At 44.4% G+C, this 18,556-nt stretch overlaps 1 protein-coding gene across 1 annotated transcript in view; it reads right to left on the reverse strand.

The window, feature by feature from the left end:
- Positions 1-3,052: 3,052 nt before the first annotated feature.
- The window catches only part of LOC137883499 (BMP/retinoic acid-inducible neural-specific protein 3-like), a 41,935-nt gene continuing 26,431 nt past the window's right edge, over positions 3,053-18,556 (reverse strand). The window contains exons 4-9 of the mRNA XM_068724991.1: positions 17,141-17,331; positions 11,226-11,331; positions 10,824-11,060; positions 8,857-9,079; positions 5,277-5,619; positions 3,053-4,359 (exon numbers count right to left, since the gene is read on the reverse strand). Of these exons, the coding sequence (XP_068581092.1) occupies positions 3,589-4,359; positions 5,277-5,619; positions 8,857-9,079; positions 10,824-11,060; positions 11,226-11,331; positions 17,141-17,331 (1,871 nt within the window). The 3' untranslated portion in view covers positions 3,053-3,588. The remainder of the gene's footprint in view (positions 4,360-5,276; positions 5,620-8,856; positions 9,080-10,823; positions 11,061-11,225; positions 11,332-17,140; positions 17,332-18,556) is intronic.

Below are 18,556 nucleotides of genomic sequence, written 5' to 3' on the forward strand. Positions count from 1 at the left end.
ACTTTTTCTTTTATTCAGTTGTTTGAGATGTTCTTCGCTGTGATTTAACTTGTCTGACCTTTTGTTTCCATCTCTGAAGGAGAGTTGTTCATTTCCATCAACGTTGATTCAAGCCGTCAGAGGTCATCATCAGTATAACTATTCTGCCTTTGGTTAACATTTACCTCACGGCTCACTCAAAGCTGAAAGAAGAGAACAACCAACCAACAGAAATCACAAACAGAGACGTGAATCAAACAGGATTACGGTGAATGGGACCGCTCCGATGCCTTTGATCGACAGAACTTCTCCAATCAGAGCTCGCCCCCCCCCCCCCCCCACTAACACAAGGGCGGCTGCATTGAAACACAGGAGGAATGAAACCGTCAGCTATTTACAAGCTCACAGTGATGCATTATGTGGCTAGCTGCGTTTGCTCTGGTTATTGCATGATGAGTAGAGTGCTGTTAAACATAATTATGAGTATGCTATCTTGGGATTTTGAGGTTTTGTGCTGGAGGAGGAACACGTAATGTAGGGAGGGAAGTCCTCCATTTCCATTTTTCTTTGAAGAACACCTTCCATAATTACTCAGACTGTGCAGATGTTTAATTGTTATTCATGAGAAGATGAGTAATTGTGTTTCACTCCTGCAGTTTCCTGTCTAAGAGTTCTGCTAACCGTCCTCCAGAGACCGTTTCTGGACATTTAGTGACCTTAAAGTTGAAACAAAGTCACCGAAGACTCACAAACACAACATGGCGCTCATTCCCTCCGACATGCTCTTTTCATGCTTTGGTGAAGCACTCATTCCCTCATTTCCTCGTAGCTGACTCGGCTGTAACCAGGAGAAGACGTGCTGACATTTGGCAATACATTCCAGCACTCGCACATCTCACCACACACACACACACACACACACACACACACACCACTCACCCATGTGCAGCCCGTCGCTAACGTAGCTTTTGACATAAGTTGGCGTTGATGGGAGGAACAGACAAATTGAGGCGATGACCGTTAACCTTCACAAATGCTCGACTTCCCTTTGGTCTGCGGTGTCACTGAGACACGTTAACAGATCAGATGTGGCGTCTTATGTCTCACATTAATAATGCAGATGCAATCGTTGACCTTCAGTTCAGAGGCACGCAGTGTTTGATCAGTGACTATCTCTTTAACATCAATAAATCATTATTAATCTGGTGACATTAGTTTAAAGCCTGAACCTGCCCATGAGTGAAAGTGAGCCTCCACAGCTGACTGTTAAACCTGGACCTTCACCCAACCTACCAACACACTGCCTTGGACAGAAGTCCTGTGTTTGTTCGACCCATTCATCTCCTCTCCCGGCAGCCCTGTGTGGACGATCTTTCCCTTAATACTTGTTGGTCTGAGCGTTGAATATTAATAGAAAGTCCGATAGCAGACGCAGACGAATCAATGGTATTTGAAGATTCTGGAGTGAGACCCGGTTTCATTTACAGTACGCCGCAAACATTTAACAGTCGAGCTAAACTCTGGTTTGACATTTTGTAAAGTTCAGCGGCAACATGTATCAGTAGCAGGAGGTCATAACAGTAGTTTGACTTTACGTTGTTTATTTTTAGTCCTCCAAGTGATTCAAGGGAATATCCTCCAAGTGCACCATTTACAGACTAATGTAATCCATCAAGCCACACTGAAAGGCTGGCTTGAGCACTGAGATCGCTAGTTAGCTTGCTTGCTAGTGGAATGGTACGCTACATTTAATTTTGTTTTAAATGATCTTTTGGTACCAATAATCAACCTCAGCAAACATTGTAGACAATGAAAAATAAACTGGTATTCTGGTATGAACTGGTATAGTAACCAATAGTCAGTGTGCTATTGAGGAAATGACTGTGATCATGCTTAAATATTACAAGCACAAAATGGCCTCTGATGTTGAAAGTAAAGCTCTTGTTTGCTTCTTAACAGAGTGCCTCCCACACACTGACACAACACACACACACACACACACACACACACACACACACACACACACTCACACACTGTCTTGCAGGCACAGTTTAACAATAGTGTGTTGAGCTGCTATGCACTTGGGTTGGACAAAAAGTGCTGCCTGAGCTTAATTGGTATTTGGTCCCATTACCTCGTCTGAAGCAGCATGTCAGCAGCACAATAGCAGCAGCTGCTGTCCTCTGTCAGAGTCTACTCTGGACCCGTTCAGCCCCGGTGCTGCTGCGTACTCAAGATGTGTTTGACAGATCTCTCAGCTCAATGCACAAGCATATCGGTCTCTGTACGTGATTTAGAAAACTGGAAAATGTTGAAATTAATGTAAAAGGTTCCTGGTTGCAGTTACGTAATGGGAGTGAGGCAGGAGCCACAGCAGGGCCGATGTAGTCAGCTGCACTGGTTAGAATGCAATGCGCCTGTTCACAGTCAGTGTAGGATGTCACTCGCAAAAGACTTCAAACTCTGGGGTCAAATCATGTATTTTTTGCACCACTGTATTAGATTTGGCAGAGAATGAACCTGATGGTTTGACAGTACTGGTGAGTGAAACTGTGAGTAACACTCCTTTTAACTTAACACTATTCTGCCTCATTGGATTTCACCTTAAAGGACTGTTTTCTCCTCGAGAGACGGGGAAGAATACAGCCGAATAGCGTCCATAGGAAGAGTAGTCTTAAGGAACACAGAGGGTGAGCACCTTCATTCTTCTCTTCAGGTAGACATCTCGCCATTATGTCTTTACATTACACATAGTTAGTGTGCTATATTAACAGGTCAGGGCTTGCCGTTGAATCCACCGTCTTTACAGTAACCCGACCACAATGAGGGCAGTTTATTGATTGACGTCTGATGTTTGTGCTCCGAGCAGATTTCCCTCGGTGAATGTCTGTTCAGTGAAGTAAGCAGCGAATGTTGTGACACATTAAAGTAATTGCAGAAGTGAATTATCCAAAGATGACTCTGTGGACGTTACGATCGCTTCATCCAATTCATTTAACCCAATTCTAATTTGCCTTAAGTGGATTTTAGAATGAGAAGAACAAAAAAAAAAAAAACATCCCGACAGCTGTAATCTGTTATAACGTGATGTTTTAATATCAATTTATCTACAAAATCTTGACTGACACCACTGTATTCAGGTCTTCATGGAAAGTGCACTGTTACTGAAGCAAAGGAACATATAAAAGTTACAAACAAACAGACTTAACCATTGTTACCATAAACTGTCCATTCATTTGGCATTGGTACTTACAGTATAAATGAGCAGAGTCATATTGAAACAGGATGGTTCAACCTTCATGTCCTTTAGTTTGTACTGTATAGTTCTTTGTCGTATAGTTCGTTCTTGTGAAGCAATTGTGCGTCGTCTCGCCGGTCCACCTCATTCTTTATGATCGAGCACTGAAGGTAGTTGCCACAAAACAGAAACCAAAACAGCCAGATGAGTACATTCTTCAGCTGTCCACAAGTCGTTCTCTCCCGGTTTACCATACAATTTGGTAATCCATAGAGACGGAGCACGACCGTAAGCATCTGCACCACAATGGGGACCCTCGTGAAGTCCAGGAGTTCGGTACAGGCCGGTCCAGTTCTCCCTTCAAGCAGCTGTTAACTGCACAACTTGGTGGTCTCGTAATCCATGGAATTGGGCAGACGTGAGCTGAAGGCCTGTAAGGAGGCATGAATGCGAACCACCTCACTGGCAGTAAGTTTGAGACGGTGTCGCAGAAGACAAGCGAACAGATCCAACCTCTGTTGTCCCGCAGGGGACAGCCGGTTCACCCGGTCTCGTATTTCCAAGAGCTGAAGCATGGCAGTGTCCTGGGACCCTTGGGTGTACGGGTAGTCCAGCTGCAGAATCAAGTCGCGGATCGCCTCTGGGTCAAAGTGCATGCTGTAGCCAAAGACCTGGATGCTGTTGATCTTCATGTAGCCCAGGTTCCGAGCAGGATCCGTTACTTCTAAAGGCTCGTAATATATGCTGTCGTTCACCCCATCTTGAGTCTTTATCCTGCTCCGAAGGTAGATGTGGATGGTTTCAAAGAAGGTCTTCCACTTGTTGCCCAGCGTCAGAGTCCAGTTGTAGCACTCGAAGGGCAGGTCCAGCTTGGTGGCCTGCCAGTCTGGAAAGTTGTTCTCATTCACGGGGATGAACCAGCTCTCCGAGTGGCTCCCCCCAAAGGGGTTGATGTAGAGAGTAAGGACAGGCTCCAGGGTGCTGTTCTTGGTAAGGCAGATCTGGAGGGATACTCCCAGCAGCATGTGGACCATGTTGGACTTGTACTTGTTGCTCTTCAGCGTCAGCAGCATCCTCTTTCTCCACGACGGGTCAAACCAGCTGTTGAGTCGCATGTCATTGCTGATGAATATTGCGTGGACCTGTGGGACACACAAAAGATGAAAACAGTATAGATGTACCCGCGTCCATGAACACACCGCATACATGCAGTGAACGATTGGAATTATTATAACCTAAAACAAACTGTTTGGTTCTCATTACATCTTTGCAGCAATCAATGAATCAAATGCTCTGCCAAAGGAAGAACAACAATAATTTGGTCTGAATGAAATAATCGGACTGGCTAATCAGCCTGTGCGTAATCTGCACATGTTTAAGTTCATTATGATATCTTTACTCTCATAATGATAATTTTGGGGGCGTGGCTTTGGAGAGAGGCCTAAAGGGAGCAAGTGTTGACGACTTTGGTGGTAGGTGGTGGCTACTTGTTGGCAACACTGGGCTGAGTCTTTAATTTGGATGATTTATTAAATGTAGCACAGTCTTGCTTCTCAAGATTACCAAAAAAAGTAATGCATGGAGGGGGGGGGGGGGGGGGGGGACCTCAAAGGCAACAGAATAGGTATTAGTTTACTTCTTTATTTTGCATCTTCTTAATTACTCCAACATACAACAACTTAAGCAACTTAAGTCCAACTTAACTGTTTTTTCAAAGCATTCCCATCTACCCTATGTTGTCAAACAATGCTTGTGTAATATTAAAATTAATCTAAACTATCTTTGACATTAACGACCTGATCATATATCATTGTCTACAGATCAGTAGATTCAGTTTGGTTTACTATTTTCTATTACAATCAAAGAGCCACAAGTTCCCTCAGATGAACACAACGTGTCTCAATAAATACGATGAAAAGCACGAGGACATTATGAAGTCACTCAGTAGCCAGAAGGGCAAGACTCCCATGAGTGAGTGTGTCTGTCCCCGGATGCTGCTTTGAAAGACAGCTCCGCTCCCGGTCATACATTAAACAAAAGGCTAACGTGAAAAATATACCTCCAGCCTGCGGTCACTTCTCTGCAGTAGGTAGCCCAGCTCCAAATCCTGGAGGTCCGTCTCGAATCCCAGGTAGTTTTCCGTAGAGTCCGCCACCATGGACCTGCAGGCCCCCTGCGTCAGGGCGAAGCCCGGGTTGCAGCTCCCGCAGCGGGTGTGGTTGTCCGGCGCGCAGGCCGCGCACGCCGAGCCTTCCCCGACAGAGCAGGGCGGCGGCAGCTGGCAGGGGCTGTGGTCGTACCGGCAGCTGCAGCTGTGGAGCTCCTCGGAGAACGCGCCAAGCTGGTTGTTCTCTGAGCAATACAGCAGGGACTGCAAGTGACTCAGCCAGTAGGACTGAGGCCTGCACCAGGGAAGACAGAGAGGCAGAGGGAGGATGAGAGAGAGAGAGAGAGAGAGAGAGAGAGAGAGAGAGAGAGAGAGAGAGAGAGAGAGAGAGAGAGAGAGAGAGAGAGAGAGAGAGAGAGAGAGAGAGAGAGGTTGTTGAACGGGGCTTATAGGATGAGCTGCTTTAATAGCTAGCTGCTTTATTAGCACTGGGACACCTGCCTGGGTGTACAGACAGCTTGCTCATTAAAAAATAAAAATAGAAAACATAATCGGTATGATATAAGGTGTGCAGACAGGCCTGAGAGGATTCAAGTAAGCATGGTTGAGGTGAGGTCAAAAGGCTGATATCAAAGTTACATAAATCATCATTTCAGCAGCAATCATTTAATTCATCATATTGCATTGTGCACTTATAAAGTTCCCATTGAGTGTAGGCTACATATGCAAAGAAACAGCAGAGAGAGAGTTATCTTTGATCAGCATGTGACATAAATATTAGAAGTGCGCTGCAGCCTCGGGGTATCTGACTCTCAGACATGCATACAGTATAATTCCCCCATGCGGGCCAGAGTTTGATTCCCGTCTGCAGCACTTTCTTGACTGTGATCCCTTTATGCCTCTCATCCTCTTTGCTCGCTGAAGAGAAGAGATGCACGGTACATACCGCCGGCTTTCCTTTCAGAAAAAAAAAAAAAAAAGAAGCCTTTTTCTTTGATGAGGGTGTATTGTGGTAAACTTTATGCTAATCTGAAAATGTTTGCCGGATTACATTTGGGGCATCCTTCCTCTGCATTCCAAATCTCCATTGTATGTTTGGCAGTTGGAAGCAAGTTCAGAAAATCACTGATTTGAATATCAAAACGCCCCAAATGGAAGAAGCGGTCATGGGAAATGATCCGAGAGCGCTCTTCCTTTCCATCACGCGCCACCTGTGGGCGAGGCATTCCACCTCCGACAGCTTCAGCGGAGCAGAGCGGTCCCCAAGACCAGACTGCAGCTGCACCGCTGGGTCCCTGGTGTGAGTGAGCACAGCCTTCCTGCAACTCCTCCTCCCGCTTGGATCACAACGTGTTCCAACTTCTGCGCCGCTTTAAAAAAGGAGCAGGCGTCATATTGGCCAAGCGGAGCTACACCTCAACGTACTGTTATCATATTAGAATGTACCTTTCTGTCCTTTTATATTCTTGTATATAAAATGTTTTCACATTTGTTTGCTTCTGCCTTGCATTCCATTAGATGGTGAAAATAATAACGAAGGAATAGTTAAACTGCTTTGACTACAAATCACTTTCTTGTCAGACTCATATTCATCTGCTGTCAGAGGTACAGTATGCATGCTACTCACAGAAAATGTGCCCAGCCAGTCAATTTGTAAATCAAAATGTAATAAATGTGGACGATGTAAATGGAGAAAACACCAGAGTCATCACTTCCACGCCTTCTGGCCGTTTGTCCTCGGTGTGAATTAATGTACTGTACTGTAATTGAAACAGTGTGAGGCTGCAAAGATGAAATTGGTCTGATCTACTGAATCCCTTGACAAGTTAATTAAAAAACTATTCAACATTTCTAGAGTCAAATCTTAATTGCACTCTCTTAGTAGTGGAACAAAGACGAGAGGACTCGCCGGCACCTTTTCTGTTTAAAGCCGAGGCGCAAGAAAGGAATGTTCTCAGCAGATAAAAGCAGGAGCACTGAAAGGAGCACTTGAATGACAATGTGCATCATTATGCCTAATGCCAAAAGTTTGAGCAAGTGTGCTGTGCGGTCTTATCATTACCCGCCTAATAAAAGACAAGCCGACTGCTGCTTTGACTGGATTATTCGCTCATAATTGTCAGAACAGAATAGAAAAAAAAAGTAGGCCCCAGGACGCAAAATCAATCACATCGCTCTCATCTATCTCAAGTGCCTCAAACAGGACGTTAAAGGAAGAGTGAGGGGCTTTCCAAGAGCTTCCGTCTCTCTCCCAGGCAAAAAAAAACTGACAAACATCCCATTCTCCTTCCACATTTCTGTGAAGAGAGGGAAGAAAGGGAAGGCTCTCCTCGTTGATGCGCCGGTAATAACGTAGATAAACACTCCCTGGATGAGGGCGATGACGCTGCCGCTCCTTTTCCTGGCGAGTGGGCGGGAATATCAGCCGCATAGATCAGTGATTAATGCGTCTGTTGGCAATGTTGTGGAGGGGACGACACGAGATTAGTGCTGAAGACAGTGACGAGAAAGAAGAAGAAGAAGAAGAAGAAGAAGAAGAAAAGAAATCGAGAGAGGGAGAGACCGGACGTTGGACAGAATGCACTGTATAGATTAATCTGCCGGTTGATTTATGTGTTGTGCTCTCTAGCATCGCGCCATTACTGTGAAAGCTCAGTCCATCTGAGAGCAGCGTGACTGACAGTAATGGTCAGATTCATCACCTTCGACAATCAACCCCTCTGACGGGGGGGAAGGCAGCCTGAGTGAATGTGCATCTTAGTCGGTCTTAAAACACTAACTTGAAATTCGGAAGCTGTCCTCACCGGCATTGGTCAGACACTTAAAATGACCTGTGTGTGTGTGTGTGTGTGTGTGTGTGTGTGTGTGTGTGTGTGTGTGTGTGTGTGTGTGTGTGTGTGTGTGTGTGTGTGTGTGCTTTTTCACTGTCAGGCCACCTGAACGGATCGTCCTCTCTCAGCAAGCAAAGGCTGAGGGAAGCAGAATTCTTCTCTTTGTGGCCTGGAAACCAATGCGGGGTTCAGAGGGATGTCATGGGGATGAAGTCCAATGAAATGAAATGAAGATTTCATGATTTCATGAAGATTTCATGAAGCCCAATGCATTTTTGATGGAGCAGAGACTTTTTAAAAGTTGAAGTTTTTCTGTTAGCGCAGCCGACACAAGCAAAGTAAGCCAGGTATAAAGGTCACTCGTGTTGATCCGCAGAATTAAAACTAATGTAGGCGTATGAAAACGGGGCTTACGGTTCTCTTGCAGTAGATGTCTGGCTTGTTTTATTGGGATTTCACTGCATGCAGGAAAAAAAAGCGCTGCACTGTACGCCATTGGATTAATCTTTAGAGAGAACCGCACGCTGTGACTCAATGTACAGTAGCTTTGAGCAAACAAATCCCAGAACCTCGTGGATGTATCCATCACCAGAAATGGAAGGATTAAGAGATATCTACATGGAAAAGAGGCACAGCTTAAATGTAGAACGGCGTTCTGCAGTCGGGTTACACAGGACTTAACATCCACATGCTGGGCTCACCGTTCTCTCGGTAGGCGCACTTGGGGCTGTCGATGGCATCTTTTACTGAGACTGAAGAGCTTGAAGACGACTCTCTGGGCTCGGCCGGCAAGGACCCGCATGCTGTTCTCCAGCTGCTCGTATCGCCACTGGAACAAGTTGTCCATCGACCACAGGTGCTGGATGCCCGACACGTTCAGGAAATAGTTCTGGGGGAGCCTCGCGTAGAACCCCTTGAACTCATCTGAAACCACAGACGAGACACACGGGGACATCTTAACGTTTCATCAGCAACACAGCGCTGCCAGGTTCACCTCCAAGAGGATCGTTAGCATCCGCCATCGTCTCTACCAGCGATTCAAAGATCGGGTCTTTTTTACTTCTACATATGTGTAAATATGTCTTCCTGAACTTCCTGTCCTGGTTTACAACGTGTTTTGGAACTCATTTTACGTTCATGCTCGGCCTCAATTATTAATGTCATCATATGACATATTTACAAGCCAATGATATACCGGCTCATAAATACAACGCGGTCACGTGATTGCTCCTCAGCGCTCCATTAAACTGACCAGCGCTCATTGGGTTGTGGGCTGCTGTAAACACACAGGATGCTGCAGTGGTTTCCTCCCTCTCAGTCGGAGGATGGCTGTATTTTTCAGTGGCTTTGTGAAGGGGCCTTTGAAATTGGACATACTTTGGCAGCCTGTTCTATTTGGTACCTTACATTTGGACAGAGCATCTGGCATGTGGAGCTTTGAAAAGTCAGCTCACAACATTTTGATCGTGTTCGGTAAAGCAAGAAGGAAACCTCCAGACTGACACTGAAGATAATGAAGGACACGACAGGGCCACTGTGAAGCAGAGAGCAACATGTTTAACGGCATCTTTGGTTTTATATAAAATGTATAAAATGAATTCAACCAGAACATGTTATTGTTTAAAATGATACAGTATTACTACTGCAACAATCTGTACTGATCCCGTTGGTAAAAGTATCATGAACATCGTCATTTATCTTCTTAAAGCTGAACATCCTTCATCGACTTTTCTCCTTTTTACATTGCACCATTATGTTACATAATGAGTTTAATATGTTTCAATATGTTGTTTGATGTGTTTTTGTCACATTCATCGTCTTCTCCTGAATACGTGAATTAACGTTAAAGCCACACATTGTAACATTTAGCTACGTCCTGCCTGAATCAACAGAACACCGTTTGGATTTGTGACTCCATCATCTGGTTGAAGGTCAACAACAGCAGTGGCGTTAGTGAGGAATCCCCTTTTTCATCTCACGGTGAGACCGTTTTCCCGGCTTCTTCCCCTACCGATGAAGTGTGAGGTAGCCTACGCTGAAGGACACATTCATGATTCTGGGCACGCTCCCGCCCTCACTTCACACCTAGCTATTAACACATCAACTTTAAAAGTAATTGCACTTAGAGATATTTCAGCCAAATCTGAGGAGTGGAGAAAATTTAAAAAAAAAAGAAAAAAGACAGCCATTTTGATTTCACCTGAGTAATAATGACCAAGACAGGGTGACCGAGTGCAGCAATAATAACCAAACATTATGCTAAGAGCTTCTGCTGAAGCTCTGTTTCCCCGGTGATGTGAAACGCTGCTCTGGCAATGAATGGCTTTTACAGCTGATTAATCTGCTCTCGGCATTGTAAACCTCCGAACGCTGTTGATTTTGAAGAAATCCCGTCCCGTTGTGCTGTTAATTTCCTTTCTGCAGATAGTGTTCCAGGACAGGAGTCATAACCAGCGATTATAGACCGTCTATAAATCATGGAATAGGGAGGAGCATGTATATACAAACCTCGCTCAGATTTAACGGTGCAGATAAAGCAATGGAATTCATCCTTCCTCCCTCTAATGATTTATATTGTAAAAGTTTGATTTCTCTGCATTAAGTCTGAGGCACGCAACGTGGAAAAAGTGCAAAAAAAATCCCAAAACTTTCTGGACGGCTTCCCTACCGGATTCCTCAAACTCTTTGTAGAGCATCCCCCACGTCTCTGTGATCCTCTGCAGGCTCTCCTCCATGGCCTGGATGTCCATGTAGGGGCAGTTGCACTCTGGGAACTTGGGTTCACAATGGCACCAGCAGTCGTTGTCCTTGCAGACAAATTCACCCTCTCCATTGCAGGCGATGTAGCTCAGGGCAGCCTGCACAAAGCTCTCTCTCAAGTAGTCCGGAAGGATCACCTGCAAGCCTGTGAACCGAGACAGCGGCGGTGTGATCACTGCAGCCGTGCATCAGGGCTGAGCTTATAAATTTACTTCATAACATCTGTAAAGCTGAAGATCATCCCACGTGCATATACTTTTTAAAAACACATCATGAAAACCACAAAAAACGTGGTGAAAATCAGACGAACCTTGCAGCTGGACTTTATTTTCAGGGCTCTGAACCAGCACGGAGCTGACGGAGTCAAGGTTGTCATAGTTACTACATCCAAGAGGACCTGTGCGGGTCTCCGTCACCTGGGCAACGACAAAGAAAGAAGGACGATTCGTATGATCGTGTTAGTTTGAGGGTGTCTAAAATGTGCCTCATGCAACATAACCGGCATCTACAGAACGGACCGAACAGAAACAGAACGCTCGTTCGGATCCCTCTGAGCTGCAGGAGTTGTTCCCTGAACTCATTTATCTGCGAGGATGCTGCACGGTTTCCCCTTTTTCCTCTAGTCACTGATTGAAGACATTTCGATTGACCTTCTGCCACAAAGCAGCTCCAGCAAAGCAGCCTCTTTCACTTCATTTGCAAGAAGAGATCTTATTTCAAACGCTCTCCTTTTTTTCTTGCCACGACGACAGCGGCGAGCGTCTAACCCGTTCTCATTTTTCTCTCTTTGTGGTTCTGGGACACCGCATTTTGTTCAGCGATTTGTCCCGGTCGGGCTTGTCAGAGGACAGTTGGTGTAAAGTGACAGATGGATGAGGCGAGACAATGGAGGGTCAGTCGATCAGTAACACAATCAGAGGGCGGAAAAGCTCGGGAACTCGTACGAGGCCGGTGCTCCGGGGGGGGGGGGGGCTTTTTAATACCACGCCTAATCCGGAGGAAAGGGGTTTATGAGAGGAAGAACAAATATCCTGCGAATGAGAAAAGGAAAATGGAGATAATTTGAGTGCAATTCCTCGACAATGATATTGGTGTCGCATTATAAATCCCTTGTTTCCCTCATAAGGGATTTTAATGCCGATATGAACGTGAGGAAATGAGACACAGCCCTGGTGAATGGTGAATCTTTTTAAAGGAATTATTTGATATGCCATATGATATGCCATACGGCAAAACATTGACTGATGAGCAGAGCATTCAATTTCCGCTTTGCATAGCAGCTGCTATTCACTGTAGATACATTCTGGTATATTAAAAATACTTAATAGGACATTATTGGCCACCTGTATCTTGGCACACGGCTGTGTAAAGGAATGAAGCTGGAGGATTTCTGCCTTTCTTTGGTACGTTTTCATTATTGTTTCATGATGTGGGCTTCGGGTCCAGGTAGCGCAGTGTTTAAAGTATGCCACCGACTCATTGGAACAGCAGAGTGGGAGCAAGAGAAGAAGAAGAAGGTTTGGATCACTGCCACGTACAGCGGATGAGACATTCTAAATATTCTGGATTACCACAAACCTTTCACACAGACTGGAAGACAACAACAACAAAAAACCTTCCAGAGGGAGTTGAGACGGGCTCCAACTTCATGGACAAAAGAATTGCCAACATCCAGCAGTTATACAGCAACAACAGCGTTAGTCTGTTTGTGTCCACTTGATGAATGGACGTCCAACATCTAATCTCCTTTTAGCTCTGATTTGATCTCCACCGGCTCCTGAGACGACGCTAACGCTTTAGATTGTGAGTTGTTTTGTTCACCAGCCTGTCACAGCACACAGGTCACACCTGGTCAGGTACAGTACGTTTGGTGAAAACACATGTGGGCCAAAACTAACGAGATGAACGAGGTTTAAAATGTAATGACCAGAGAGTCATAGCAGGGCCCGGTTTAACAAACTCTGAGCTTCACCCTAAACCTCTGGAGGAGACTAACCCCGAGAAACGCCGAGCTGACGGTTCCAGAACATCTGATCAGAGTTTGTTCAATGAGTCAAGAGAGAGCTCAGATACCACGATTCACCATGGCAACAAGCTAAACAAACAGGCAGAGCCTCCATCATAATTCAGTCAATACAGAGATATGAATGTATGTAAGCTATATATGGACATCTTTAAACAAGGGCCTCAGAGCGGGGGAATGTCACCAAGTCACCCGGTGTTGTCCTTTACTACATCTTCAATCAGACTTCATTTCCTTAAAGGACGATTCAGTGACTGTGGCCTACATCGCATTTTAAATACATTTGTTCAGCTTTCAGCACAGAGCCCAGCGACTGAAGATGAAACATACAGTCGAAGATTATAATAAATATTTATAGATTAAAGACAGAGGGTTGATTGCAAGCTCGCTGATCCGGTAATGAGGTTTGATTTGCACTTAAATAAAAAAGGTGTTAAGGCTACATAGAGCAGATTTATAATTTGAGACATATTTAATATAAAAACATAATTCAGTGGTTTTATTTCATCTTCTTCAACACGTGTACTAGCTTTAAACACGTCCACTGCAGCGCTGTTAAAACATGTTCAGACTATATGCAGCCAACTCACTTTCAAACTTCATTCTGCTGCTGCTGCTAATCTCCAATATTATAGGAATTATGTTCCATCAGTGACAGCTAACATCAACTGTCACAGCTAGATATATATATATATATATATATATTTCATTTTGAGCTGAAGGTGACTTGATGCTGTGGAATACTTCAATGTGACGGCAAAACACATGCTGTCACTGACGACACATAAAAAGCAGTAACGTTCAATTACAGAACTGATATCCATCCAGGGTTTATATTTTAAAACATAGTGAACCTCCACTACTTAGAGCGCTTCACAACATGCTCTGAAACAGACTGAATCACTGTGCGTTCACCGCTGACCGGCCGGCGGCTGAAGAGCCGGGGTAGATATGCTGCCTGCTGATGAGAGGATGAGGAGCAGGTGAGCCTGATGAGCTTGATGAACAGGTGAGCGTGAGGGAGGCCACGCCCACACCAGACAAAAACAAAGTTGCCGATAATCACTACAAGCAACCCACGCTGTCGTCTGATTCAACGTTTAAAGCAGCTTTGAGTCTTGCCTTTAGTTTATGAGGATATGCGGAGGTGTTTTTATTGCTCTGCCAGTAAAACTGAAGCTTGGTTTCATTGTGATCTACTCTGTGATAGTCCAGACAATAATTGATCGAGTCAGTCGGGAGACACCAAAATGTGTCTCTCTACCATAATGAGAACGCAATGCAATCATCGCCGTGTGCAGACAGATGGGCAAACATGGCCGGAGTCAGGTGGGGATATCGCAATCGATTCAGTCTATGAAATTCTCCAATCGTAGCAAAAATGATCCCTGACGCTCTGCAGCAACTGGAGTCATTACTCACTGTGCAAACAAGCCGCCCTGAACACAGTTTGCTGTGAGCCGGGACTTCTTTAAGAGAGCCCAAATTTCCGCAGCCAATCCTCAGCACACCACGAGGGTAACAGGCTGTTCCCCCCCAAAATGAGCTTCAATTTCCCCTTTGCATGGACACAGCAGGGGGGGGGGGGTCTTCGCCTCGCCAGCCCTCTCTCATTCATTCCTTACCTTGTTTGATATTTTGAATTCATGCAGAGGAGCGCTTAGTTGTGTCTGTCCCGGTGCCGTGTGGGTCACCGCCCTGTGGAAATGATGCACAAGTGTGGAGGAATACGTCGCCGCTTTGACTCGCTCTCCGTCAGCGACGGAGGTGAATCACAGCTCTTTCTACTTCCTACCCGTCAGTCACGCCAGATGACTACCTCTGGAGCATGAAAGCACACTCTCGCTCTCTCTTATTCTCCTTCCTCTCTGTAGCTACAGAAAAGAAAAAAAAAAAAAAACACAACTTAATTCCCAAGAAATGAAACAGACAAAAGTATCTGCCTCTGCACCTCTGATGCTCCCACCTTAGCAGCAAAAGAAATCCCTACCCCTCCCTGAACACAATGTAGCGAGAGGACAGAGCTTTGATATAAGCACAGGGAGTCTGATTCATGCTCCGCTACAGCAGAGGAAGCTACACTTCACAAGGTGTTTTTCCAGAGGAATGAAGGAAAGGCAGAAACGAGGGTCACCCTGCGCTCCGTGGCCCTATTAACCCCGTGCTGCCTGAAGGTGACGACTGGAGGCAGGAACCTGTCACCAGCTGTTTCTCACCAGATTCATTTATCTTCCTCTCACCGTACGCACTCATCACCCGGCTTCCTCCAGACGCCATGTGCTCGGGGTTAGCTGGAGATCATGTCTCATCACAAGCTGGGTGATAAAAACCATCATCTCCCCATCGTATTGGCATTTTCATTGTATCAAAACATGGGAATCAGTCACACATTGCTTTGACAGATGACGCTTTCTGCTTTGTATATGACACCTGAAAGCAACAAACGCATTTAATATTCAAAATGAAGTAAAAATTTGAATCTGCTACTTTTTCTGTATCCTGTAGCTGCTTGCAAAATAATTTCCCCTCACAGGATCAATAAAGTTACTATCTGTCTGTCTGTCTGTCTGTCTGTCTGTCTGTCTGTCTGTCTGTCTGTCTATCTCTCTCTCTCTATTATCTCTCTCTCTCTCTCTCTCTCTCTCTCTCTCTATTACCTATCTATCTATCTATCTATCTATCTATCTATTGTCTATCTATCTATCTATCTATCTATCTATCTATCTATCTATTGTCTATCTATCTATCTATCTATCTATCTATCTATTATCTATCTATCTATCTATTATCTATCTATCTATCTATTATCTACCTACCTATCTATCTATCTATCTATCTATCTATCTATCTATCTATCGTCTATCTATCTATCTATCTATTATCTATCTATCTATCTATCTATCTATCTATCTATCTATCTATCTATCTATCTATCTATCTATTATCTATCTATCTATCTATTGTCTATCTATCTATCTATCTATCTATCTATCTATCTATCTATCTATTATCTATCTATCTATCTATTGTCTATCTATCTATCTATCTATCTATCTATCTATCTATCTATCTATCTATCTATCTATCTATCTATCTATCTATCTATTGTCTACCTATCTATCTATCTATCTATTGTCTACCTATCTATCTATCTATCTATTGTCTACCTATCTATCTATCTATCTATCTATCTATCTATCTATCTATCTATCTATCTATCTATTATCTATCCATCTATCTATCTATTATCTATCTATCTATCTATCTATCTATCTATCTATCTATCTATCTATCTATCTATCTATCTATCTATTATCTATCTATCTATCTATTGTCTATCTATCTATCTATCTATCTATCTATCTATCTATCTATCTATCTATCTATCTATTGTCTACCTATCTATCTATCCATCCATCCATCCATCCATCTATCTATCTATCTATCTATCTATCTATCTATCTATCTATCTATCTATCTATCTATCTATCTATTATCTATCTATCTATCTATCTATCTATCTATCTATCTATCTATTATCTATCCATCTATCTATCTATTATCTATCTATCTATCTATCTATCTATCTATCTATCTATCTATCTATCTATCTATCTATCTATCTATCTATCTATCTATCTATCTATCTATCTATCTATCTATCTGTGGTGCATGGTTGTTCCCCCTACTCTTCTATTTATGAATTTACCAATGCTTCACATATAATTGCGGTATGGGGGAAACAATATCACATCATATAGTAACTGGTGATTGTGATTCGCTTCCATTCAAAGATGAGTTTCATTCGAAGCTTCTCTGGGCAGATTCCCATGTTAGCGACTCCAGTTGGCAGCGAGAGGAAAATCTCAAATCCTTAAAACCCAGAAATCATGTACCGTGATTTTATGCCGGCTCATGTTGACACTCATAGCCGGTCTGCAGCTTTGGAACAAAGGATACAAAAGAGACAGGAACACAAGGTCTCATGTCTGCGATACCTGGCTTCTTAGCATCGAGCGCTTGTTCTCTGCTTTACTACATTACACCAACGACGCCTAAAGTAGCTGCTTTGATTATGCAAAGATATTGACTTGGGTTTGGGATGACGGAAGATTAAAAAAAAGGATTGAATCTTTGATAATTAAGGCGTTAGTCTGCGGACGTGCCCAAAGAAGTCGGCAGCAGAGACACGGAGGCGTTACCTTGATGGCGGTGGAGGCGATCTGGATGTGGTGCAGCTTGCGCAGGGTGCTCTCCCTGTCGATGAAGTAGGAGGCGGCCAGCTGGTGCAGAGCCTCCAGGGTCACGGTGGAGGAGTTACTGGAGTAATCGCTCACCTCTGCCTTCTTACTCAGTTTCCTCTTGTCCACAAATATCGTTAAGGCCTCTTCTCCTGCAAAGAAACACGACGATTAAAGAAGGACATTCAGGTTTTCATGTGGACCTGCCGCAAATCACCTGTCAATCAAACAGTGTGCCAACTACACTGGGCTTCTTCACTCGCACTTTCTGCTAATGAGAGTCGAGTGTCTGCATCTTGGCAACTCTTTTCACGACAGCTCATGATGACTGTTTTGTTTGGAATTCATGCCAATTACTTTTACAGTAATTTTAAAACCCGCCGCACACACACAGACACACACACACACACACACAGACACACACACACACACACACACACACACACACACACACACACACACACACACAGACACACACACACACACACACACACACACACACACACACACACACACACACAGACACACACACTATATTCCAGGTGGTGAAGAGAAAAGGAGCACCAAGGGGCCTCTGAAGAACAAAGACACTTGACCACGATTAGTTTATGCCGCCCTGTATATCAACGGATCACGGCAATCAGCCCTTCCTCGGTCTAGGGGCCACGGTTCCTAAGAGTCCCCTAAGACCTCATCATAATGCAGCGTTAATGTCTCAGGGCCCCTTTCTCCTGCCCACTGCTTTTCTTGCTCAGCTGCTGAAGGGCACCCTCTTGATATCGCAATCTATTTATTAATTTCATTAGGTCCATATGTGTCTGAACACGGAGGCGATCCGTTCAGAACCACAGAGGCGTATCTCTGGCAGCGATCCAAGGCAAACTCCTCATTCTCCTCTCTTCATACCACTAAGTGCTGGCCGGGAGCCAGAGTTATGGGCTGCATCGGCTCAGTTCGCCGTCGGTGGCGTTGCATCGAATGCAGCCGCTCACAACGGTGACCTTTTCTAAGCGAGGAATCAGGGCCGACATCATTGACAAGTGTTGCTCTGTCAAAGCAAATTGGTTTCGCAAGACTTGCTCAGACTTCTTGAGTTCTGTTCTTGTTCTTCACTCGGAGGACCATTAATGCTCGTCATCAAACCGCAGAAAACCAACAGTGGGCTGACTGTGACCGGCAGTACACAGGCGTTTACATGCATTCACACGGTACATCTCTGAAGAGCCATTTCTGTGCCGCCGGTGGCATACTATTTCTCTGCGATGTGTTATTCAGTTACTTACTGTGACTGAGTTATTGTGCCATGTCCATCTGTTTTCCATACGCAACGCCTGAGGGAGCAAACTCTAAAAGCTTTTATCAACACGCATACTTTAC

This window comes from Cebidichthys violaceus, unplaced genomic scaffold, assembly GCF_023349555.1.
Source record: "Cebidichthys violaceus isolate CVI_PGR_0920_01 unplaced genomic scaffold, fCebVio1.0.p SCAF_33, whole genome shotgun sequence".
Lineage (NCBI taxonomy): Eukaryota > Metazoa > Chordata > Actinopteri > Perciformes > Stichaeidae > Cebidichthys > Cebidichthys violaceus.